At 41.6% G+C, this 25,990-nt stretch overlaps 1 protein-coding gene across 2 annotated transcripts in view; it reads right to left on the reverse strand.

Moving 5' to 3' along the window:
* Positions 1–7,761: 7,761 nt before the first annotated feature.
* ELAVL1 (ELAV like RNA binding protein 1) overlaps positions 7,762–25,990 on the reverse strand; it is a 41,722-nt gene continuing 23,493 nt past the window's right edge. Inside the window, exons 3-6 of one of the 2 annotated variants that reach the window (XM_063403064.1) lie at positions 20,901–21,004; positions 19,961–20,114; positions 16,632–16,857; positions 7,762–9,338 (exon numbers count right to left, since the gene is read on the reverse strand). In XM_063403064.1, the coding sequence (XP_063259134.1) occupies positions 9,014–9,338; positions 16,632–16,857; positions 19,961–20,114; positions 20,901–21,004 (809 nt within the window). In that variant the 3' untranslated portion in view covers positions 7,762–9,013. Of the gene's footprint in view, positions 9,339–10,360; positions 10,515–16,631; positions 16,858–19,960; positions 20,115–20,900; positions 21,005–25,990 lie in introns of those variants that run through there. The other variant, XM_063403065.1, reaches the window with a different exon arrangement.

A 25,990-nucleotide genomic window follows, 5' to 3' on the forward strand; every position in this document is an offset into this window, starting at 1 on the left:
AAGCCTCAAACTAATTTTTATTAAACTCAGTTCTTTGTAAACTCTAGTTTGAGCATATGCTCTTTTATAAGCATGGAGCTCCAGTTCTGCATGGAGAAATCAATCCACTCTGGAAAGGTCAAGTTTTAGAATGTTATAAACCACACTTAAAATTCAAATAAAGAAAATCTGTATTTTAACTCTGTCAAATTTGGTTTAAATTCATTTTGTTGCAATGAAATATTATTTGCTAATGAGATGTTAATACAAGTTATGTTCTGACAAACTAGATTCAGAGTCCCATTTTGCTCATCACTGTTTCTATACATAAACACTTAAAAAAAAGGACGAAAAAGAAAGTGTGTCACGGTGCAAAGAGCAAAACATCGTGATTTATTCGCCTTCATTCAGCTGCACAGATAACATATACATGTAAAACCACTCCCAAACATTCCACTTCCCCTTCCTGCTGTGAGTACAGGATGGAAGCAGAGGACAGTTTAGGGAAAAGAAAGGCAATTTCAAAAATCAGGACTCCAAAGAAGAGGAGGTATTTGGGGAACAGGCAGGGCTCCTCTGCCAAACTGGGGAAGCACAAGGAGAATGAAGGGAGGGGGGGTGGCAGCCAGGCTTTCCTTAAATAGCTGCTCACTGCAATTGCTGGGACAGAATCTGGAGCAAGTGCACCATTAGAATGACTCAGGACATTTCTTACAGTCATATTCTTCCATTTTTTTTTAAGGATAGGAAATATAGAGAAAAAGATTCAGACATCCTTCTCTGATGTATCAGTTTATCACCTTTTTTTCTCCCCCTCACTCCTGCCTTCACTGTACTGGAAATGAAGGGGGTGAAATTTGGAAGCAGGATACCACAACAGCAGAGCAAGGAGGTGGGTGGCATAGTCAAAAGTCAGGGAGTCTGTCAGGAATTCTGCAAAGACCAGAGTCTCTGTCTGGAGTTAATGGGTCTACACTAAGCTTTTTGGTTTGCCTTTTTAAAAAGAGCCTTTTCTGAGAGCTAGAACTTCACGTGGCCGTGTCTTTTATTAAGCTTCTGAAATTTAATATATTTTTCCCCCATGATTTTTTATAGAAGAAAAATATGGAAAATACAATAGTGTTCAAAATGAACATGAGCAAAGTGAACTACATGGGATGAACTCTGGTGGGAGCATAAATGGAGAAGGTGTTCCAGCTCCATGCAAAGGAAAACCCAGGAAAAGTCTAAATCCTGATGAAGCATTCCTGAATACACCAGATGCTGCCATCCAACAATCCACTGATATAATAGTAGGAACAGAAATTCTCATTTCTGCTCTTTACCGATTTAGCTCAACTAATAATTCCATATGGTGAACAGTGCTGAACTGAGAAATTCCCATCACAGAAAAATAACTGCAAATCTAAATACTCCTAAGATGGAAGAGATCCTGAGCTGAGGCAGCATTGCCATACATTCCATGACATCATACACTATTTATGAAACGCTTCATTTGTATCTCTTACTTCACATTACTTTTCACAGTAAGCCTTTAAGAGAAAAATCAGAGACAATATCTCAAAGGTACAACTAGCTGAGCTCTGAGGGATTATTTCTGTGACTAAAGGACAGGAGGCACCTGCTGAAGCGCAGCAGGACAGACTTCAACTTACCAAAACTAAAAGCTTGTGTCGGTGAAATAAGGACTAAGACTGGAAAACAGTCTGTGCAGAGCCAGCAGGATTATTTATGTGTTTCTTCAACCAAAAGTATGCAGTTCCAGAAGCATTTCCGAAAAACGTCCCTTACAGAACCTCCCCCAGGGTTTTACTTGGGGGTGTCTGTCCTGCCCCAGCCTCACCCGAGGAACCAGGGAACCTGACCTGCACTGATGGTCCTTTCTTATGGAATTACAGATGTTAGGTTGGAAAAGCCCTCTGAGGTAATCAAGTCCAACCATCAACCCAGCAGCCACCACGTTCACCACTAGCCCATGACCCCCCAGTGCCACAGCCACACGTTTTTGGAATACTTCCAGGGATGGTGACTCCAGCACTGCCCTGGGCAGCTCGTAGCAGGGCTTGGCAACCCTGGCACAATTAGCAGAAATCTTCATCCAATCTAAATCTTCAATGGGCCAACCTGAGACTGCTTCCCGAGGAGCTCCCTGTCTCACTACACACTTCTGAGTAACAGTGTAGCTGGGCTTTGGGTTAGGTTTGATCAGGAAGAAAAATGTAAGATAAAAAACAACTTTTTTCCTGAAAAATAAAAAGGAAACTTAGCCCCTTCTTTTAATTCCATCTTTCTAAAAAGGCCACAAGTTACAAAATCTTTAGTGGAGGAACCTTGATTGGCCTATTCCTGAACAGAGTTCAGATTCTTCTGAAAACATGTCAAATTCCAAACTGCACAATAATAATCCAATTCCTGCAGGGAGAAAAAGACAAAATATGAACAATTAAGTAAAAGCCTAATTCTATTTTGAAGTACATCACTCCTCACCAGGGCTCAAGTAAAAGCATCCAGAGTATGTTCCAAACAAGTGCTCAACAAAACCAGCCATATGGCTGGTAAACATGGCAAAAGTACAAAACTCCTTTGCACTATTAACACAGATAATGTCACTTAAGTCTTAACACCAGTGTAAAATATCTATGAGTTGTTTCATTTAATTTTGAAAATCCATATAGAAAACAATGTTCATAACTCCATCCACAGGATTCTACAAAGCTGCTGCTTCATCAACAAATCTTTGAACTGTTTCAATATGAAAATTCCATTTTTTCAAACTGCTCAAACCTCATTGCAGAGAATTTCCAAGCACTTGAGTAGAAACACAACCAAAGTATGAACTTGGTACATTTTTGCAGTTATTTCTAAAACAAATTTACATAAATCACCTCAAAATAACACAATGGGATTCAACTTCATTTTAGACATTTGGAAAGCAGTGTCATACTTTATTTAAAGTAAACCCATGTAGAAACAAAGTTTAAATGAAAATGGTACCTGAAAAATAAATTATTTGATATAAAACAAATCAATAACTTAAAAACACACTAAATATACAAAATGTGTAACCATATACTGTACAGTATGGAAAGCAACAGATAAAACCTTCTGTCCCACAAACAGATAAATTTATAAACAAAAGATTACATAAGTTAAAGGAAAGGAAATCAATAAAAAGCCTAAAAATACAGTATTATTCGAACTACTCATCAAATAAAGGCTTATCCCAACTTATGTTTCAAATGTCTCGCCATTTTCTTCTCAATGACCAAGTGAAAAAGTTCAGCCATACCACTAAAAACTTGCTCAAAAATGTTTAGAAATAAGGAACAGTAGAATATTGAGATTCTAAAATGTGAACACAGAAACAATTTTCCAAGGTTTCAGGTGGCAGTTCTACCATGACTGTTTTCCCATCATTTGCAACAGAAGAGAATTTCAGTGCTGAAAACTTCACTCAACAGAAAAATATTTCTAAACCTTTGTTGCTTTTTTATCAAGTGTGATCTAGAAGGAATCACCAGAGTTAAGTGTCAAACCCACTCATGGCGTGGTGGGTTATGCTTTTGAGATCACAAAGACTTTGATTGGTTTTAAATCATGCAGTATGAGAAAGCAACACTTTGAGTTTGGTTTTGTTGGACTGTGTGAGACGACTACAAACAGCAAACACAAAAATGATGCCGTACCTGATCAACCTACGAGTGGATGCTTAGAAATTAACAGTGATTTTCAATCCACTGGTTGTCATGGAGGTAGCACCTCTTCCAAGCAAGAGGAAGGGAATTAAGACCCTTTTTTATGAACTCTGCATTTTTTATTTTTTATATTAGTAAGGGGAAACCCAGTAATACTAAATGTAATAATCCGAGAAAATAACCACTGGCCTCTTGAGCTCTGGTTTTATCCATTCTACTGTGCTGAGTAGCCAACCTTGAGAAATGCAGAGCTACATTAGAGGAACTTGCCAAAGGCACAAAAAGACTCTGCTGCTTCCAAATAGAGATTAAAATACCTCAGGTGACAAATTCAGCTCTTGGAAAATAAAAACAAAATGAAAAAAAGCCAAAACACAAGTGCAGCTCCACTCAGGGAGCTCAAGGGGTTGCTGTTTTCTTATGCTAAATATGAATTTTGTCCCTTCCCTCTAAAGCTATTTGTAGATACCTAAACGTAGAAATGCAACAATAAGGTGCTTCACTGACAGAGTTATACAGGACACATTTCTTCTTCAGAAGTTATAAAGGACAGTAAAAAACATGGTGACCTTCTGACAGAGGCAGCATCCAGACAAACTGCTCCGTGCTTATGTGACTGAACCAGGCTACCAGCAGCTCACAAGAGCCGTGTGTTCAAAACCACCCACAAACTCTAACCTTCTGCAGGCAGAGTTATCAGAGGAGCTACTTTGAATAAACTGTTTACTTTATCAAATGACCTGTATATTGTGTTAGAAAAGTAAACGTGGGGACATTCTCCAAGTCTGGGGGTTTTAAAGCGTATATGTAACAATAAACTATCCAAAAAGGAACTTGAGTTATTGCCGTTTAAAATGCACTAAAAAAAAATCTCTCCTGAAATATTTGAAGAATTTCCATTTTATTGACCTCTACCCAGAACATTAAAGCAACACAGAAGTGTAACAAATGTAGAAGAACCTTAAGGACTATTCATTTCCCAAACTCATCCTCAAAATAATAGATCACCTTTACAGTTAGTTTGTTTTGGTTTTGACTGCTGCATATTCTTTCTATAAATTACACCATTTTTTAAAAAAAACTTAAAAAAAATTTAACTGCTTTGTATAAATAAGATTACTACAATGTTCAATCCCCCTACAAAAATAAGTGTCCTCTCCACGCAAACACCCTTTGGTCATCTGGACAAGGGCAAGTGACCACACACTGCCCAACCAGTGTTCACTGTGGTGACAGTTTATCCTCCTCCAGTGACTTGTCTCTGGATTTTCAGTGGTTTTCATGCTCACATGGATAGAGATGTACAAAAACACATCCAAGCAACGGGAAGGAAAAGTTGTGCAGCCACACATACCACTGTGGCGATGGTGACTTCTCCCCTCACCCTAAGAGCTGGATCCTCAAGCCTTTCCCAGTCCCAGAGCTAGAACAGAGGCAGGGATTGGCACAGGAGAGCTCAGGAGGCAACAGTTATTGCACTGGCCAGTCTCTGACAGGAGAGTGGAGCAGCTGAAGTAAAACAAATTTTATGATAATGCAGCCTGAAGAATAAAATAAAATAAATCCAACATTTCAGTGCACAGACACCATCAAGGAATCACCAAGAACTGAACATACTGAGCTGCTCTGATTCTGCTCATGTCTGGATTTCTGGTGTTGTCATCCCCTCACCTGAAGGATCTGCACGTGCCTTTGCCAGCTCATACCAAGCACATACAGCAACATCAGAGATACCTCTTCCATATTTATGTGGGATTTCCCTATCTGCTAATGATTAACAGGAGGTTTATAGGTGATGAGGCTTGTGGCCAGCATTCTGCACAGGGTGAATTCCATTCACGTGGACACCTGGGAAGCAAATGTGGTAACTCCCCTTAGCATCCATCCATGAGACCCTGTGACAGCAGCATGGACAGCTGCTGTTTTCAGCAAGAATTACACCTGGTCCTTCAGAAGCTACACCTGGGGCTGTCCCAAGAGATTCTTAATCTACTCTAAAGGATCCCAAAACTCTCTCATCTCAGCTGTTCCTGTAGCACATCTCTAGTACAGACCAATAAATCCAGGTCTCCAAAATCCAATCATCACATCCTAATCCAGCAATGAAAACTTTCCAGAACCCTCTACCTCAGTGAGACCACTGCATCTCATGAGCAATGTGAGACCTCTGCTTTGAGACAGCCCTTTCATTCTACAAGATTCTGTAAGCACTAATAGAAGCATCACCTGACAGAAACACCTGGATTCCATCAAACTGATGCATAAAAATGCAGAGCACTCTTTGAGAATTAAGAGGCCAAAACTTCTCTTGAAACAGGTCTGTTCAAGTGAGAACTTCAAAGCAAAAGAGGAAACCGTTGCTCCTACCTTTTGGGCAGAAAAACTGCTGGCAGATGTCTTATTAGAATTTAGTTTCCACCTCCAGAAGTTTAATTTTGGTCTTTACTAGTAGGATGCACAAGCTGTTGTTTAAGACCAAAAGCATCAAGAATACATACACAATTTTTTCTGGACTTCAGCTATTTATACCAAGGTATTATTGACTGTAGGAATAGCACGGATCATACACTACTTCTGGTATCAGCTCTGCATATTAGCAGTTTTTCCTCTTTCCCTGACTCCAGCAGCAGTGCTCTGCTAACATCAATTGCCTGAAAATTATTATCAGAGCAACAATCAAAGAATGCTGGAATCAGACCTTTCCTAGAAGAGATTTTTGTAGTAGTGGTATAAAACCATATCCTGCACTTTCGTCTCATTTAGCAAAGAATGAGAGATAGAAAAATAGGGAAGCAGTGAAAAAAGTAAGGAACAGCGATGCCAGAAAGCATCCAAGAGAAGAGGGTTTTTTCAGAAGTGGCAGCACAGTAACGTGCTGCTGCCACGGCCGCAGTGTGCTTGGAACCAGTACTGATACCAAGTCTTGTTTAAGGGTCACTCACTGGAAGTCTGAGCCCCCACATAATATTGTGATAAACAACAACTCCCAATTAGTTTAGCAGCAGATTTAGCTTGAATGGAATAAAGCAAGAGAGAATGACAGGAACTGGGAATCACTACAGCCCACTCCTGCAGAACAGGACAGTGCAGGGTTCAACAATGATGGGACACAGTACGAGAACTTCTCTGTACTACACAGCTTTAACTTGGGAGAATCCCCAGAATGCTTCCCAAGCTCTCCTTGTACGCAGAAAAGAAAATATCATTGATGTGGTAAGTGGATGGTGATTGATTGGTGGAAGGAAATCTCTGACAGCCCACAGCAGCTTTGGCAGGTGGGAGTAGGCTGGCTGCTGTGTCACAGTCACCATTTCACCAACCACTGAGCTTCTCAAGAGATAGGGGAGGGAACAGACTGGCAGGAGGGGCAAGGCTGGATGTTTTAACAGGAAAAATCCCACCTGCATTCACTGCACACAAGCTCAAACTCAGCAGGAGGCTGCTCGCTGGGCCAAGGCCTATCTGTAGGATTTAGGTGTGTCCTGGGCAGGTCCAGGAACATCAGCAGCTCCCACTGGTCCTCCCTGGAACTGGGCAGCAGCCCAGCCACGCGTGGAGGCCGCGGGAGCCCTCGGGCTGTGCAGATCCCATGGCAAGGAGAGGACAAACGGCGGCAAGCACAAGGCAAGGTCAGCTGGGGATGGAGCGAGATGAGCAGGCACAGCATGGACTGGCCTCAGGAGTTTGGAAATGAACTCTGGGGCTGGTAAAGATTCAGGCAAAACAAGGAGACATTGCATTAAACTGCCACAGACCTCATTTCCACACCTGCTCTAGCTACATAAACACCAGAGCCAAGTCTCTAGTTGTGCACAGCAGCTCACACACCTGCACAGGCAGGGTCAGGCGTCCCAGTTTCCTACCCAAGCACACCTGAGGGTTACATCAGTCTGTGACACATCATTTCCATGTGACAGATTTATTGTGGTGCTTGTTTCAAAACTTTTTTTTCTACTCATCTGTCAAAGCAGTAAATTAAAATTCTCTCAAAGAGGAGCTACAGTTCCTTAAAACAACACTCTGAAAGCTGGACATTTTGTGCAATACTTAGCAAAAAAAAGAACAGAAAATAAAAAACAAAACAAAATTTGAGCAAAACAAAATCAAATTTAATGTTCTTAAATGCAAAAGTAAAAACAAACAAAAAACACAAAAAAGCAAAAGAAAATTAACAGAAACAGAACAACTCAAAGTTTCAAGGCAGTCTGCAGAAAACCTGGGGGATTAATCTTTAAATCTACAAATCAAAGGGGTTTTTTGGTTAATATCTAACTTGCAAGTTGTAAGTACTTTTCTGCTGAGTGTTCAATAAGTAAAGCTAGTTGTCAAAACAAAATCCTATTAAAATAGAAAAACTAGCACTCATTAGAAGGGATGCGAGAAATACAATGCTCAAATGTTTATAACTGGTTTTTCTTTACAAAATAGAACTGCCAAAGGAAGTCCAACTACAATGATCTTGGAAAATGAGTAAGTATCTTGCTGCATTATAATGTACCAGTAAGTAGTGCACCATGCATTAAATATTTGGACAGAAGAGATTCAGCCTGATAAAGTAGCAACATATATTCACACTCGCTTTTTTGGAGTTTCATTTTGACTCTGAAATCTTCCCGGAGTTTCTTTGAAACTCTTTGGTCCATTCCTCTCAAAGTGGGCTTTAAAAGTCACGTTTCTAAAACCTGTGAATTGGACAGCTTGGCCACTGCTCAGTGTGCAACTTACCTCCTCAATGGTGTTAAAGTTAGGCTGGCATGCTACTACTTACAAGACCTTCACTTTAAAAAGCTTGATCCTCAACTAGACAGAGTAATGAATATTAATTGATCAAACAAGTTACTGTCAACTAAAACATTAGTATTTCTCAACTTTTCTTCCATACTACTGAAACGGGGGGGGGGGAACAAAAGGCTAGGGGGATGGGTAGGAAGAAGAACATCAAACCAAAGAAAATCAGTTAATTCAGTCTGATATTTTTCAGAAAATTCCAGTTTTTGCAGACAACATTCAATGAAACAAATGTTAGTCTCATAAGTGAAAGCATGCTTCAATTTTACCACCATCCAGAGGGTCTAGTTAATGCATTCTACTTAAGATTTCAGGGGATTTTTAACATGTTTTAAATGAAATAACTTAAAGGAACTTAAAATTGGTCTAACATTGTGGGATTTCAAACATTTGAACATGTCAGTTGCATCCCAGAATATAAAACCTTTTCACTTCTCATTTAGACTAAGACAAACACTTGTGAAAATTGGCGCAAAATGAGTTTTACACTAACAAAAATGTTTCAACTTCTGTCACTCCATTATCTATTCCATACAAAAAGCACGAGCAAGTTATTTGTGGGACTTGTTGGTTTTGAAGGAAACCTGTAAGATTTTGTCCCCCAGGCGGTAGCCATTAAGACTTGCTATGGCCATTGCAGCTTCTTCATAGTTTGTCATGGTCACAAAACCAAAACCTTTGCACTTGTTGGTGTTGAAATCTCGAATAACTTTCACATTGGTAACCGCACCAAAGGGGCCAAACATCTGCCAGAGGATTCCCTCATCAGCATCTTGACCAAGGTTGTAGATGAAGATACACCAGCCAGAAGATGCGTTTCCTGGAACATTTACACCAGAAAGCCCACTCATGTGATCTACACCCATAGGAGAGAACCTAGCAAATAAAAAGCACAATATTTCATGTAAAAGTTCAATTCAATTAAGCAGATTAACTTGAATGGGAAGCAACTGAGAATGAATACTTTATACATGGCACATCAAAACCGCCACATAAATGTTTCCCCATTCAAATTGACAATCAAATTGACAGCTGCCAGGAAAAAAAAAAAAGTTAAGTATTCCAACTGCTTTATCAACAGGGAACTATCCTTAGAAACAGGAAAGGAACAGGCAAGGCAAAATTACATCATCATCTCCCCAGGTGACCTGGATGGATCTCTGAATTCAGCCAGGCTGCTCAGAGTAGATCCAGGGCATTGCTGCAGAACTGCTCGAGTTAGGGGCCCAGGCAGCACCTCCCCAGAGGCCCCAGACATTCCCAGGCATCGCCAACTTATTTCACAGGAGATTTTTTCACCTCATGGTCCTTTTCTTGCCTCTAAAAGAACATGTTGGGAAACTCTTAAGTCAAAGAGTTTCTTTGGGTTTGCTAGGGCAGGGGATGAGTGTGCTGGGTTCTTAGGAGTAGAGATTGTACATATTGTTTCTTTTCTGAAACAGAACAAAACCTACTTCCCTTCCACCCAAAGGCAGCAGGTGCAGGCAAGTATTCCCAATGTGAGCAGGCTCAGTGCAGTTTTATTATTCCAGTGTGTATGGATAGTTTTATTAATTTTTTCAGGAAAACTTAGATCTGACTTTACTGAACTAGATTTTTTAAAATCACCTACCCACTCTTCCTGAATCCTGTCTCCTTCGCACTACCTGAGCAGGATTCATGCACAACCATAAGCAAATATCTTCTTATATCTTGCTTTGTATTAATTTCTTTTCCCTATAACCCACATTTCTAATTCCCTTTAATTCTATTTCTCACCTACACTCCAGAAAAATCAAAGCTTTTCAATATTTTAGTGCAATAGTAGGATTGCACAGCTAAGCACTCAAAGGCCAGAAATGTGAAAGTTAAGGTCAAAAACTCACTTTGAACCCTTGTGCTTACTTATTATTTAAAAATATGAGGTCATGTGATCATAGAAATATAATGATACTATACCAGGGGTTCCCAAATTGAGGTGTACCACTGGTGATTTGCAAACCCCTTAAAAGCGGTACACGAGCTGCTCTCTGCCAAGAGCAGGGCGGTGGCAGATCCTGATTCTCTGCTGACCTGGAGGAAACAGGGAAGGGATGTCTGGGCAGTGAATGCTGCAGTAAGTGCCAAACGCTTCCCCTCTGACTCTTTCTTGCCCTGCATCAAGGAGCTGCTGCAGCCTTTCTAGAGGAGGGATGGCTCAAGGAGGTGCATGGGGAGGCAGGGGAGCAGAGGGGCAGCACATGCACGCACACACACACACACACACACACACGCACACGAGAACCACTCAGTGCCCATATCCCCCAGGCTCTCTGATGCTCAGCGCTCATTGCCTTGGACACCTGAGCTCCTGGACTCTCCTGTCCCCAGAGCAAGCAACACTCCATTCCTCCCTTGCTGCTGCTCTGCAGCCCAGGGGCTCCCAGAGCATAGTGGGACACCCCTGAGCTGCACCAACCCACTGAAACCAGCCCCCAAAAAATCCAAGTTTGGGAAGCCTGGTACTACAGCCAAACTGAAAAAGCAGTTAGAAGTACCACAAGGTGAACAAGACATACCAACCCATGTGATCTGATGATGAGGTGACACATCTGATATTTCTTTTGGCTTTGTATAAAAATGTTCCTATGCTTGATACACTTACTTGTTCTGACAGACACCTTCAGTTCTGTAGCTTCTTTCCAAGTGAGTAATGGTCTGGTAGGATGAATTTACTGTAATATCTGTTAAGTTTTCATCTCAACAGATCACCAGTTCTGAGTCCCTACTCAAACCACTGAGCTCAGAATTGCCTGATGTTGGTTCCAGCAGTCAGTATAGCTCTGCCCCTGCCTGCTACAGAGGCTCAGACTCTGCCCATGAGCCCAGGTGACACCACATCAAGGACTGCAATCAGTTGTAGAAGAGCAAATGGTGTTAAATGCAAGAAAACAACAAATCTAAACGCTTGTTACAGACAAAGTAATTTAAAATAGCAGGTACCTCTGCTCTTAGGGTACACTTATCTTCAAACAGATTGTCCTCTCTTCCTGCTTTGACTCACAAAAATGTTACAGGTTTATTTAAAAAACCCAATCCAAACAAAACAGTAAAACCAAAAAAGTCCTCTAAAAGATTAAAAAAAGTAATTTCAAAAAACCCTGTAGGAAATAATACTCAGCCAATCTGATGAATCTCTGTGCTCACTCTGCGCAAGAGGGACCCCAGATCTCTCACTCAGCTCAGGGTAACAGCCTGCATGAGCAGGCCCTGGAGCAGCTGACACACAGCCCTGTGTCCTGCCAGGACAGACTTTTGTGGCCACACCACTTTAAGATGACCTTTAGGAAGTTATACTTATTATGGATGTTTAAACAAATGTCCTACTAGGGCAAACACTAAGGCAAACTAAAATCCAGGATGTTTCAGAGAAAGCGGTTTTAAAATTCCTTTAATATTGTAATTTGAATTATCTCAGTCTTAGCATACTTACAGCTAGTGTCCTCATTTCTGTTGTAATTATTTTTATGCTGTCTCCTCCACACTGCTTTTTCAACCCTCCCAAAGAGTCTGTAGCCAGTGTTATTTGTGGATGGGTCTTTCAAGCCATGCTAACGTAATACTCCAACATCTTGGGGCATAAAGTACCAACAATAGTGTCTTTTCAATCATAACTTTTTTTCACTTTATAAGGTTCTCATTTCTGTTAATGACCTCTTGCTCCCTCTGCCATTAGACAGACAGCCTCCTTCATTTAACAGATGCTGGGATTGGTTTAACCCACTGGAGGATGTAATCTCAGAAATTACACTCCTAAATGAAAGCAATTTCTTTTTAGGTCTATGCAAGTCCTATAAATTCTTTTCATAGAATCACAGAAACTCCTGAGCTGGAAGGACCCACAGGATCATCAGTCCAGCTCCTGTTCCTGCACAGACACCCCAACAATCCCACCCTGAGCATCCCTGAGAGCGTTGTCCAAACGCTCCTGGAGCTCTGGCAGCCTTGGGGCTGGGACCATTCCCTGGGGAGCCTGGGCAGTGCCCCAGCACCCTCGGGGGGAAGAACCTTTCCCTAATATCCAACCTAAACCTCCCCTAACATAGCTTTGTGTGGGTTTTCCTGAATTCATTTCCCCGTACTCTGAGGACAGTTACATACAGCACTACAGGTGGGATGCCAATAAGCAGGAACATTAGTTTTAATACCAGTTTGTGTTGCCATTGCACTTGAGCTTGGCAGCTTTTTATTGTTTTTTAAACTTCCACAAAGAGCACGAGTTCAGCTACACTGACTATGTCCTTCTGACAAGCAATTTTTCTGCTGTCTCCATTACAGACGGAAATGATCTGCTGTGGCCAACACAAATCTTGCTGAGAACTCAAGTGACACAACCTCTAAGCCTGAAATAAATCAGGTGTTGGGTCAAACAACCATGCAAGGAAGAACAGAAGCAATTGGGGTTTCACTCCCATATTTTTCCAGAACTCTTATGAAATACTACTCTGGATGAAATGGTTTCTACTCAATACACACAGCTTGCATCCAAATTACAAATTGGTCTAAAAATTGAAAACAATTAAACAATTTCACTGGAGTGAATCCAAGCATGTCTACAGGAGCTGTCTGAGGAACTATATCACTGACAGGGTTAAACAGTCTTCCTGCATTTTCCCTTGGATCAAAGAACTAGCAGAAATGGCTCCCCTTTGGGCACTCAGAGCAGAACTCATGGGCTGATACTGGTAGAGTTATGCCCATTACAGGAACTGGCTCCAACTCTGAACAAGTCTGAAAGCAGAATCAACTGAACTGGCAATAATTGAGATTTGAAAGAATGTTGTTCTACTACAAAGCTCTGGTGAGCTGCAAAAGCACAGGACTTCCAGGGGCCCTAGGCAGTCTCCTCATGCTTCAGGAGTTAAACCCCTCAATTTCATCACAGTTCAGCACCTGGAGATTATTCTCTAAGTAAACAAATCTTAAACTCCAAAGAAACCCCTGCCCCAGATGCCTTATCTGTCCTCCAGACACAACCCCATGCTGTGGCATCATTCCCTCTGGATGAAACAGAGAGCCTCTGTCATTGAATTCGCTCAGGAATCCAGTGGCACACAGCACTAAGACCAGTTCCTGATGTGAACCACAAGTACCACAGGAACTCGAAAAGATTAAAAGAACATTAAACAAAGGGTTGGAGAAATATCTGCACAAAATTAATAATTACAAATTAGATACTAAAGGCTTAATCCTGGACTTACAGGGATTATGATGAAATGAGATGAAATGTAATCAAAATATAAGGTTAATTATTCAACCTCTGTGGAGCAGAGATCACAACTTTAATTTACACAGACTGTGGGCTGAGTGGAAGCTGCTTATCCATTCATCATGTCTTGCTCACTACCAAAACAAACAAGACTCAACCCAAACTCAGATTCCTGAGCTTAACCACTGCCTGAGTAATCACAACTCCTTTAGTTCAGCATCCTTCAAGGAAGACAGACTCACTAAAAAAACCTGCAGCTAACACTAAAGGTGGGAAGAAAAATACAACGGGTTGTGGGACAGACTTGATGATGTTGGAGGTCTTTTCCAACTTTCATTATTCCATGTCTCAATGTGTAAGCATTGTGCATACATGTACAGATGTGCCTGCATGAGCGATTGAGGGAAGGAAGCTTTGTAAGAAGTGCTGAAGTTCTTGCAAGTTTGTGATGAGGCAGAGATGAAAAGCTTGTCTCTGCAAGTCAACTGGTGACTCTTGTGTCCACAGCATCTTCCTCAAAGCATGGCCTGACCCACAACTGCTCTATTCTGATCCGTGCCAGGTTGTGGGACCACAAAATCTTCAGCTCTTTCCTCACCAGCAAGTCTGTCACTGGGAGCAGCAGCTGGCCAAAGTGTCCTGACAAACAAGCACTGGGCACAGACATCCAGCAGGACACCTCCCACAGCAGCAGGAATGGAACAGAGACAGAACATTTTCTTCATCTTAACTTTCACTGGGACATCCCAAGCCCACAGAAACACTGGGCGTGCCCCATCCCTGAAAGTGTTCCAGCCCAGGCTGCACAGGGCTTGGAGCACCCAGGAATAGTGGAAGATGTTCCTGCCTATGGCAGGGATGGGACAAGATGAGCTTTAAGGTCCCTTCCAACCCAAACCAATTTGTGATTCTATGAAATGCACACAACTAATTAATGCTGCTCTAAATGGTACAGTAAGAGAATAATGAACAAACTGGTTAATAAAATTTAGTTTCACCAGCAACACTTTACATAAATACATTAATCATCTTTATCATTTATCATTTTTATTGTTCCTGAGCTATCTTTACAGGACTGAACTAAAGGTATTTATTCTGTCTCTTAATTATGGATGTCAATATTATTTACACTGTTTATTCTGATGCATTTTGATCCTGGCATAAATTTTAGGGGGAAGAACAATGATGAAAATGTCCAATTAAATTAAGAACGTTAAGAATGAAAAAGATTTTACTAAGACCAGGACACAATGAAGTCCTGGCTGAGACAAAGAGCAGATGTGTTAATTTTTTAATAATTCCCCTAAATGCAAACAAATATAGAATTTCATTCCTTGGTGTGGCTCAGAAGGTTTAGTGTGGAGATCTGGGTGACTGCTTCGGGGAAATGAGGAGCTGCCTGAGCTAAACTGCCCTGGGCTACAGCTGAAGAGAACTGGAGAACTACTGAGGCTGGCAGGGACCTCTGGAAATCCACTAATAAACCCTGCTGCTCAAAGCAGGGCACCTGGAGCAGGTTGCTTAGGCTTATTCTGTCACTGAAACTCACCAAAAAATGGCCAAATAAAACTCCTTAACACCAATGTAGCGTTCAGAAGGTCATTATTCATCACAGGTCTGGTGGCACAGGGTAGATAACCCCACCCTGAGTGCACGGGATCTACAAGTGTGTTACCTATATACAGTCACCACATGCATATTTTGCTCATTACCATAAAGCTCTCCCCAGTTTCCCAGGTTAAGTCGTGGTTTTGGCTCTGGCTGCATTCCTAAGCCAGATGTCTTCCCCTTATCTTCCAACCATCCTTGCTGGGAAAGCAGATCCTGCATACTCTGTTTCCTGCTAAAACTACACAGGCACAGTAGAAATTAGATTAATCCTTTTCCTATCAATTCCAGCCAGGTTCAGCATCTCCAAGGACAGGAATTTCACTGTCTCCTAGGGCAAACTGTTCAACCACTCTCAGTATAAAACCACAGCTCACTACAAAGTACAAATGTTCTCTGGAGACCCATTACAAAGAGCTGTGCTCAAAATGCTGAGCTACAGCATTGGACAGGAGGCACCAACACTGGAAGAACAACTAAAAGGTGGCTGGGATTTTTGTCCAGTTTTACTGAGCTCATTGCATCCCTCACAGGAGAAAAATAAAACAAGAAAAGGAGTAAATTCTCAACAGGGAAGCACTTCTCTCAAAAACATACATCATCTCAAAGCCGACTGCTTCTCTCCAAGACAGTCAATACATTGCATTTTCCAGAGCACTCTCCAACAGTCAGCTTCCTCCATGAGGCAACTAGGGCATTTCCAATTCAAGTCATTTCTATTCAAAGCAACCAAAGTAATTTTCTGTGGCAAAGCACAGTGTCCTCCACAGCCCTGGAGGCAGACAGGATGCTGCAACTACTTAATATTCTCATCCGTAAACTTGTGAGACCTCCAGGGAAGGCAGAACTCTGAGCAGGTTGCAATGCAGGCAGGAATCCCACTCAATCTCCTCATCAGAAATATGGTTTTCCTCTCTTACTGTAACACCTCCCTGCTGGAACCAACCATTCAGAGCCCTATTAGTTGCCAAATTCTATCTGTGTTCAGATATATAGACAACAGAATGGGGATCTGTTGAGACAGGAACCTACCAACACCCACCTGGAACTTGCTGTTGCTGTCCCCTCACTGTAACCCAGTAGTGGAAACAGACACCAGAGTGCAGGTACCTTTATATACTAATTTCAATATAAATTTTACAAGTAAGATTTTTCTTTAATCATATTTTAATGTAACAGTTTCTTTACATAACACTGATGTCACATAGTGCACTATGTATTCATTCACACATGCAGCAATGAAGGTATCACTGCCCACCTGTGGGGGCACAGCTCCCCAGATGGACACGGGAACAGGAGCACAGCCTTAAATGCATTTATTCTTCCTAACCTACCTGAATCTCTGCGCCTGGTGATGCACTGGCCCTCCAAACCGTCTAGCTGGTGAATGACACAGCTGCGACAACAGGGCCACATTTTTGTTCTGGTTAGGGTTGGCTGCAAACTTCACTGTAATGGGCTCGGAGGAACCTGGGGGTTTGTGACCATTGAAATTTGTAATTGCCTCTTCTGCTTCTGACCTTTTGTCAAACCGGATAAATGCGACCCCTCTGGACAAACCTTGTAACCAAACCAATAAAAAACAAACAAACAAACAAAAATTGAAGTTCAGGATAAACTCAAAATAACTTTGAAAACAAAACCCAAAAAATGTTCAGTATTTCTATGGTCACAGCTTTCAAGTTCTCTACATTTACATTTCTTCAGCACCTGGAGGATAAAGTACAAAATTAAGAAACCAAAGACAAAATAGCATACTCATTTCAGCTATAACAACCACAGTGACTAAAGACTTAAAAAAATAAGTGGTAGAATTCCATGATATTCATCACCAACTGACATTTCCATTCACAGAAAACTCCTCAATGTTTTAAATTAAGTAAAAAATGGAATTAATTCCAGTTGGTTAAAAACAAACCCAAACCCTTCAGTTTCAACTACTTTATCACTAAAGAGCATCCACAAACACAGAATTGATACATTTTTGCAAATGTTTTCATTTTTCCATGCTAGAAACACACTCAGGTTCAGAGATGAGGGAACAAATGTCTGACTGTAATAAAGAACTTTAACCTTTTATAACAGAGAGATCACAATTTCACCTGTACCACACAAGTTATTTCCAGCTGACACAGATTATTTTTATTCATGAAAATCAATGAAGAGTTACCTCTTGGTAGCTGTAATGAACCTATATCTCAGCTTCTAAAAATTTGCGTATTTTTTTCCTAGTCTTAACCCCTGGATGCTGTTATCCTTCTGACTGAGGTACAAGTTATGCCTTGTGAGGTCTTTTCTCCTCCCCTTCCTTCTCATCTATGACTTGACTACAGGCTGAAAATAACAGCTTATCACAGTGAAGCTAAAAGGGCACATTTTGTTTAAATGCCATTCCAAAGTAGGTATTGTGGCCAGACTAAATGTAGGACTTCATTAGCTCTGTTACAGAAAGGGACACATCAGATACTTTTATGTTTTCTTCACGTCCACCCAGGACCATCTTCAAAGCCAGATACAGAAGTTAAGCTTATCATAAATCATAAGGCTGTTGGTAACAGTTGAGGATCTGATTTTCTCTGTCTCACAGAAGGAAATGCAACATGTCAAAACCTGGGCCTGCAGCAAGCAAGGTGTGTTTGCATTTTGATAAATAACAACAGATGGGCTCACCAGAGTAGAGCTGACAGCACTGTATGCTCAGGTACCAGAGATCAGCTTCCCGTGCCAGAGGGAAGGCTCTGTCCCACCCTGGGAAGGCCCAGAGTAGCAGCATCACTCAGAACTCAGCAAGGCCCATCCTAGAGCTCAGCTTACTGTGACCCCTCCACTTTCATACTGCTCATCCTAATGCTTCTCAAAGCACTCATTTAAAACAAATACTGTAGAAAGTGTCTTTTCAACAGATAACTTTCAAAAGCTGGATTATCACCTCTGTGAGAAGGTACATCTAAGTACAAATTAAAACATGTCTTAAGTGGGAGTAGATCAAGACATGAAAGGCAGGCTTAAAGCCAAGGCACAGCTACATTCCTGGTGGGATGGCAAGCCCAGGCTCTGCAGGCATTAACTGTGAGAAGTAACAGAACCCACTCTTCAGTCAATGCATTATTAAGGCTATCGGAAAGTAAGGCAGTGTGTTCTGAGCGGAATTACACAGCATCAGGCCTCAGCACACCCATGAAAATTAAATTACTCTTGGGGAGATCTTATTTGTATGACTTCTGTTGTCTCATTTTACAGCTCTGTCAAATCCAGACCCCCATGGACTGCTAGAGAGGGATGACTAGTTTGGACACTTGCATTAATAAGTTTGCTGTGCTCCACAATTCTTCTTCTTGCCTCTCATTACAGCTGCGTCCTAGATAAACAGCTCTAGAGACAGGACCATACCGGTATCAGAGTTGGTCAAAACCAATGACTCTCTCCAGGAAAGGCAGGATGGGATTTTCCTCACTCAGCCATGGAATGTCTGCCATGTCAGTCCCCAGATCTCACCAAGGCACCTCAGGTTTCTCAGATGCACAGTCGCAGCGTGACCTGACCTAACATCTGCAAGTGGTGCCTGCACCAGGAGCTGGCTCTGGTGGGGACACAGCCCTGCAGACCTCAGCCTGCACTCAAACTGAGCCCACCAGGTGCTGCTGGTGGCCCCCTCTGAATACAGCAGATTCCTTACAGAGCAGGAAAGCTGCTTCTGAACTGACGTGTATAAATGTACACCTCAGTTATAAATGTTAAACGTGGAACTGCTAGAATTAGATTGTCTTCTATTCCAATAAAGCAGATGCATAATCAATGAAAAAGTGTATTTGTAAAAGCTCTCTCCAGATTAATACGTGACATATGGGCTACCAGTGAAACCACAAAACACCTGGGTGACAGGATAAACCAGACAGTTATACTGTCTGAAATAACGAGGCAAGAAATTAAAACTCAGAAAACACACTGTAACACAGTCAGAATTACCATCATAAAGAAAACCTTAACTTTGGTCTCCCCTGAGCTGAGTGCCTAATTAAGTAACTTATCCCATTTCTCTTTTTTTTTTCCTTTTTTTAATACAAAAATTCCTTTTTTAATACAAAACACATTTAGAACTTTCAGGGCAGTACTAAGTGTATGAAATTAATTCCTTTGCTTAGCAGTAACCACAGAGGACTGTAAGACATCTCAAATTGTTTAAAATATGAGAAAATTGAGTGGGTGAGTTCCAGGCTGGTACAAAACACAAAACACGGGTTTTTTTGCTTTAAATCTGTAACTACATCCTGGAATTGACCTGTGGATAAGAGCAGCATGTGTGTAAAGTCAAGGTAAGGTCAGCACTCCAGCTTACACAGGCTGCATTGCAGCGCCAGCAAGTGTCAGAGCAAGAAAGTAGATTTGGCAAATCAGTAGCTGATAAAAATGACAATAATCCTATTTTAATATGGTCTGAGGTTTGGGCTGTAAGCTGGCAAAAAGGCAGCATAAATCGTTCTGTGTTTAAAAACCATCACTGAACAGGGGTATCCTGTTAAAATTCTATCACTGGTTGACATCAAATGTCATGATTAGCTTGTGGAAGTCTAATTTACTTAAGTTTAGGTACTGCCAGTCTCCAAAAAACACCGAACACATGCTGTGCACTCCAGTTTCCTGCAGCCAAGGCCCCAGAACTCACCTGTGGTTTGATCCACAAGCACACGTGAGTTGATGATGCGCCCAAAACGGGAAAACATATCTTCTACATCCTTCTGTGTCATTGACCGGGGCAGACCACTGATATATAAATTAGCATCTTTGATAACTTCAGAACTTGGGCGGGCATAGGAAACCTTTAAAAGAAGTAAAAATACATGTTCAAGGTATTAACAGGGAAGATCGATTTATTGTCATGAGCCAATTTAATTAACTCCTCAATTACCAACACATGCATTTTTATTGGAGTTCAAAAATATGGAACCAGGACAGAGCAGGGGAAAATCAATCAAACAACAGGAGAAAGGACATGACCCTACATAACTCCATTCATTTTTGGCTTACCCAAGAGATAACAACTCTATAGCATTGCTGTAAGGAGAGAGCAGCAGACTAATACCAATGCTCCCAACAAACACTTTTGCCACATGAAGAATCCTGAGTTCTGACTCAGCCACTGAACCTGCCACAGCTCACATCAGGAACTTGTCCTGCCAGTATATTTTCTAAAGCTTCATAAAAAGATGGCATGAGTAGAGTGCAGTTTTCTGTCCTAATTTCTGCTGCTGGAGAAAGCTGCATAGATCATCTAAGCAGGAGTGAATCGTACACGTAAAACATAGGCTGTTGTTTTGTATAAGGAAAGGAGTGCATGTGCATTAACAAGATTTACAATAAATATTATGAAGTATCCAAGATGTGCATGAGTTAAAAAGCCTGGCAACCACCTATAATGGTCCCTCTACTGCTGTAAAAATGGTGGGAATATAAAGAAAGGGAATCTTCAAATCTTCAAAACTAAGCTGTTTGAAAACACTTCACTACTCTCCTCCCAGATTCACGCTTGCTGCAGCTGGGAGCACACAAACTTTACCATCAGAATGAAGTTTATTACAATGCCTGAAGAGCTGAAGAGCTCCTACCTTGATTGTTTTTGACTGAAGTCTGAGGCCATTCAGTGTGTTTATTGCTCTTTCAGCATCTTTTGCAGTTACGTAGTTCACAAAGCCGTAGCCTAAGCTGTGTCCTAAAGGGAAGAACATTTTTTAAAATTAATGCTAACAAAAGAATGCTATCTCAACTGAAATGAAAGGAGTTTAACACACACAATCCACACAGCAAATATTTCAGTCAGCCAAGGAGATTTCCTAAGGCTGGCACACATCATGAGTAACTCATAGGCCTTTTATTTCCACTCTGGACATCCCTCTGCCTTCACAGAAAGCAGGCATTGGAGAGAGCACCCATCAACAGCAAGAAATTTAGGACTAAAACACCAGCTCTGATTAGTCTTGCAGACTTCATGTGTGGGACAAAGGTAATCATTTCAACAAGTTCATCAGTACAAAGTCTTCTGGATAGAGAGCAGAAAGTGAGAAAAGATCAACAGATGAACTGCCAGGTATGAAATGAAGACCCTTGTGATTTCTTTGGCTATTCCAACCTCCACCCCTGGGGACAAGAGGAAGAAAGAAGTTTTCAATATTTCATTAATACAGCTAACAAGCTGCCAGTTTCCCAAAGACAGCATCACAGTGAAGAGTGAAAAATTCTCTTTAAGACAGACAATTCATGTACTGTCACTTTATTTAAGTTTACTCTTAATTCTTACAGCAAGAATTTGATATTAAAAATCCTCAAAATACTTAAGGAAAAGGATATTTATTTGGGTACTTACTTGTTCTGCTTCTATCTCCAATCTCCACAATTGCCACTATCGATTGTAACATTACATACTAAGATCATTTTGGGTTGCAATTTCCCAACAATTACAGGCTCTTATCAATGTAGGCCTAAAAATAACTAAAATACTTTCAAGACTGTCCCAGAGCAATAAAATAACTCCAACTCAACACAAGACACACCTCTTTCAGCCAACTTCTCGTTGTCTCTGTCAGATCTGTGGGATTTTCTAAAGAAAATTATAAGCATGCACACAAAAATGTGCTATTTTCCTTCAACAATATACTACCTTTAAGTTATCAAGTTCTATTGTTAGGTTTAAGGACACTAAAATACAAAACCAATTGTTTTGGTAAAGGATTCTGTGATGAAATAGCCCTTTTTTAACCACACTGCTTGGCTCTGTAATGGTCTTAGCTGACAAGGAAGTTTTCTTATGTTTTCCAGACATTTCAGGACACTAAATACAGACACGTGTGTCAAATGATGATATCCTGGCATAAATGTCAGAAGAAAAGAAGAAAAGGGCTGCAAGAGACCTGTAGATTGACTACAGATACCGAAAAAAAAGGATGCCCAGTCTGGTGAGACATCAAGAGTGCAAGTATAAAATCCACAAGGGATGGAAGGAAACCCCAAATAACCCTCACTGTTTTCATGCCAACAGGCTGACTGCAGAACTGCACCAGCTCCTGGCACAGCCTCTGCCTTTGGCTGCTTCCTTGTGAAACCTAATCCAGCAGTAACTCAGACAATGTCAGAGTCTGTTGTCTAATACACCCTTTGTATCAACATTCACAGGTAATTTCTGCTGTCTGCTAAAACTCTTACAGAAGCCAGATCCCCTGTGTTCAAGTCTCGCACAGAAATAACATCCTGTTCCCTTAGAGACCTGCTGTTAAACCAGCCCAAATCTGCCTCTCATGACACCAGACACAGCACACAACTAACAGCAAACCACTCTGTGCCAGCCAAGCAGGATTTAACCCCATCCTTCGGAGACCTACAGATTACATCTGCAAAATTCTGATCAATGTTTCTAACATGTACCCACAGCATGGTTTTTGTGATTTCCTTAAAACATTCATTTTGTTTTGTTACAAAATGATGGTCAGTCATTTAGATCAGATATGCTTAGTTCATACCCACTTACCTACTGACATTATTTACCTCTGATTAAGAAAATGAGTAACTGAACAATTAAAAAAATGTTGAGCACTTGGACCTTACATTATTTCTCCAGATTAAAAAAACAAAAGTAAGTTTAAGATGGAAAAAGTACCAGGGTGGACAGCTGGCAATGGTTTTTTCATGGGTGGGAAGGATCCAACATCCCTCATAGGTCCAGCCCTGCTCTGAAGGCTCAGAGCAACAGCTGCTTTATGGATATATTCAGTCTGTTCCAAAAGTCACAAAAACATGAATATTCCAGCAAACTACCAAACAGAACCAGGTCCTAATAAAACTTATGGAAATAAGCCCTTAAAGATCAAGGAAATACACTCCAAACAAGACTAATCCCGCCACATGTGACCCACAGTGAGCCCTGGCAGTCAGGACTGTCACTTCCTGTTACTGGGGAGGACTGGGGGACTATTCTCCTGGATTCCACTCATACAAATTTATTAGGCTGTCTTCAGCACAATGAGCATCCTTCCCTTGCAAAAAGTTCCCAGAGAACATAGCAGGCATAGAATTGTAGATCATAGAATGTTTGGGTTTGAAAGGACCTTAGAATTTCATTCCACTCCTTGCCCCTGGGTAGGGACATCTTCCGCTATCCCAATGTTGCTCCAAGCCCCGTCCAACCTGGCCTGGAACACTCCCAGGGGCAGCCACAGCTGCTCTGGGCACCCTGTGCCAGGGCCTGCCCACCCTCACACCCAACAATTCCTTCCCAATATCCCATCCAGCCCTGCCCTCTGGCAGTGGAAGCCATCCCTTGTCCCCAGTCCCTCTCCAGCTCTCCTGGAGCCCCTTCAGGCCCTGCAAGGGGCTCTCAGCTCTCCCTGGAGCCTTCTCTTCTCCAGGTGAGCACCCCCAGCTCTTCCAGCCTGACTCCAGAGATGCAGGGCTCCAGCCTTCAGAACATCTCCATGGTCTTCCCTGGAGTCGTTCCAGCAGATCCGTGTCTTTCTTATGCTGGGGTCTCCAGGGCTGGAGACAGCTCTGCAGATTGGGTCTCACCGGAGTAGAGGGACAGAATCCCCCTCTCCCTTGCTGCCCACACTCCCTTGTTTCCTTCCAATGCATCACACAGGTTATGTGTTTATACATCATCTGAGATCAGTGACAAGGAATATTAAGTTACTTGTATACAGAATGAAACCAAACCTAAGCTGCAGCACTCACAGAGACCCAGGAGTAAAAGGCACCAAGTGACCTGGCTCCAGTCCCTGGAATCAGAAACTGCCCTAACACACACGCAAGCCCACATTAAAAGCAGCTCTGATTTTTGTCCCAGGCACTCTAACTGAAAGTACATTCTACAGCCTCCAGCCAACACTCTCCTTTTACTAACTGAGATGTACATATTCTGTGTCCACTTGTTCCTGCACAAGTCCTATCCTTGACCTTGCATATGCTTCTTCTTCCAAGTGTCTGTCCCCAAAGTACCCTCACACAGTTACTGTATCCTTTTGGCCTTCTTGACTGTTTCTGTCAGAGCAAAATTCTGCATCTTTTTCACTTCCAGTTTCATACAGGTTCATCAATGACTAGTCCTTATCCAACAGTTTGAACTTCCTGGGAAATGAGGGGGCAGGGACATAACGCAGTTTACTTAAACAAACACTGTTTAGAAAAAGAAGGCTCTGAAAGTGGCATTATCACAAAGGTTCATTCTCATATACCCTCCAGACATTTGACAGTAAGTTTGTACTGAACCCCAATGTTACACTCCTATCAACTTTCACCTGACAGTAGGTAAGAAACTATCAATTATTTCTGTATAATAATCTAGAATGCAGACCATCCTTCTTAGTCTGTACTTACCACCTTTAAACTACAATAGCATAACATGATCTTAAGTCCTTAAGTGCTAGAAAAACCCAACCCACACAAAATTGACAGCATATATTAACTTACCTTGCTCTAAAATACCCAACAGCATCCGCCTCAGCCATCTCCTCCCACTCAGTGCCCAGTGTTTATCTCTACACAGGCTGGGCCAACACACAACAGTCCTGCAGGAGACATTTCCACCTCACGGATGCCTGTGCAGGAATGGTCTTTGCTTCATCATTTTACTCCAAAACAGTACAATCTACTTTCTGCTGGGGGTGCCAGGAAAAAGATAAGGAATGGGCATTTACACAGCATTGTGAGTGCTGTCAAGTGTTTACCCCAGGCAAGAAGTATTTTTGCTTTCTCCTGATGTTCCCAGCCTCCTATAGAAACCTGCAGTGCAAAGGAAATTGGTGCTGTAACAGTTTTCAAAACTTTTTAGTGGGTAGGAATTAAAAAATATTTTTTAAAGTTTGCATGTACATAAATACAAATTTATGCAAGAGACAAAGCTAAAAAAGAGCAACAAGTAGGTCCTTATCTGGACAAATAATTAACAAAATAACTACAAAACCTAGTTTTAAGCAAAATACTACAGTCCTTCAGCAGAAAGAATCAAGTTTTGTTTCCATGATAAAAGGCCCTTTCAAGAGAGAGGGCACTGGTTTTCTTTCCGTGCATCACTTGGGTTTCTGTCCATGTCCCTGCTTCCTTTCCCAGCTCTCAAGACACACGGCTTCAGTCACCAGCTCCTTCCTCATTCTCAGCCCAGTGCTGACAACTCCAGCTTCACTGAGGAGTCTGATCACCAGAGTACTTCACTGAGAGCAGCTAACTGACATCCTCCCCATCCTGTCCTCCACAAGAAACCCCAAAAATCAAGCCTGGCTCCTGTTATGTCAGTGCACCTCAGCATAATAGCAAGTTAGTTTAGAACTTGTTTTCTGAACTGGGAATCAGTTTTTGGAGGACACGAGCTGGGTTTGGGTTCTTGGCTTGGCTTTACAAACTGCGATGAGTGATAACCAGAGAGCCTATATGCATTGAGAAGTACCATGTAAAATACCAAGCATCAACAGAATTCAAAGCTGTGGCTATAGTTTCTGAGGATAAGAATAAATTCAAGTGCTCACACGTGGCTTGTGTGGGCTTCTTTAGCAGTTACACTGTTGTACAACCAGGGCTACAAAATCACATCAGCCTGGAAAAAAACACAAGCAACCATCCTGCATCAAACTTCCCAAAAAGTGTTACAACAACGGAGAAGTGCAGCAAGGTAGGACTGGCAGAGCAGGTGATCAAGAGACTGCACCCTAACTGCTGA

This window comes from Prinia subflava, chromosome 8, assembly GCF_021018805.1.
Source record: "Prinia subflava isolate CZ2003 ecotype Zambia chromosome 8, Cam_Psub_1.2, whole genome shotgun sequence".
Lineage (NCBI taxonomy): Eukaryota > Metazoa > Chordata > Aves > Passeriformes > Cisticolidae > Prinia > Prinia subflava.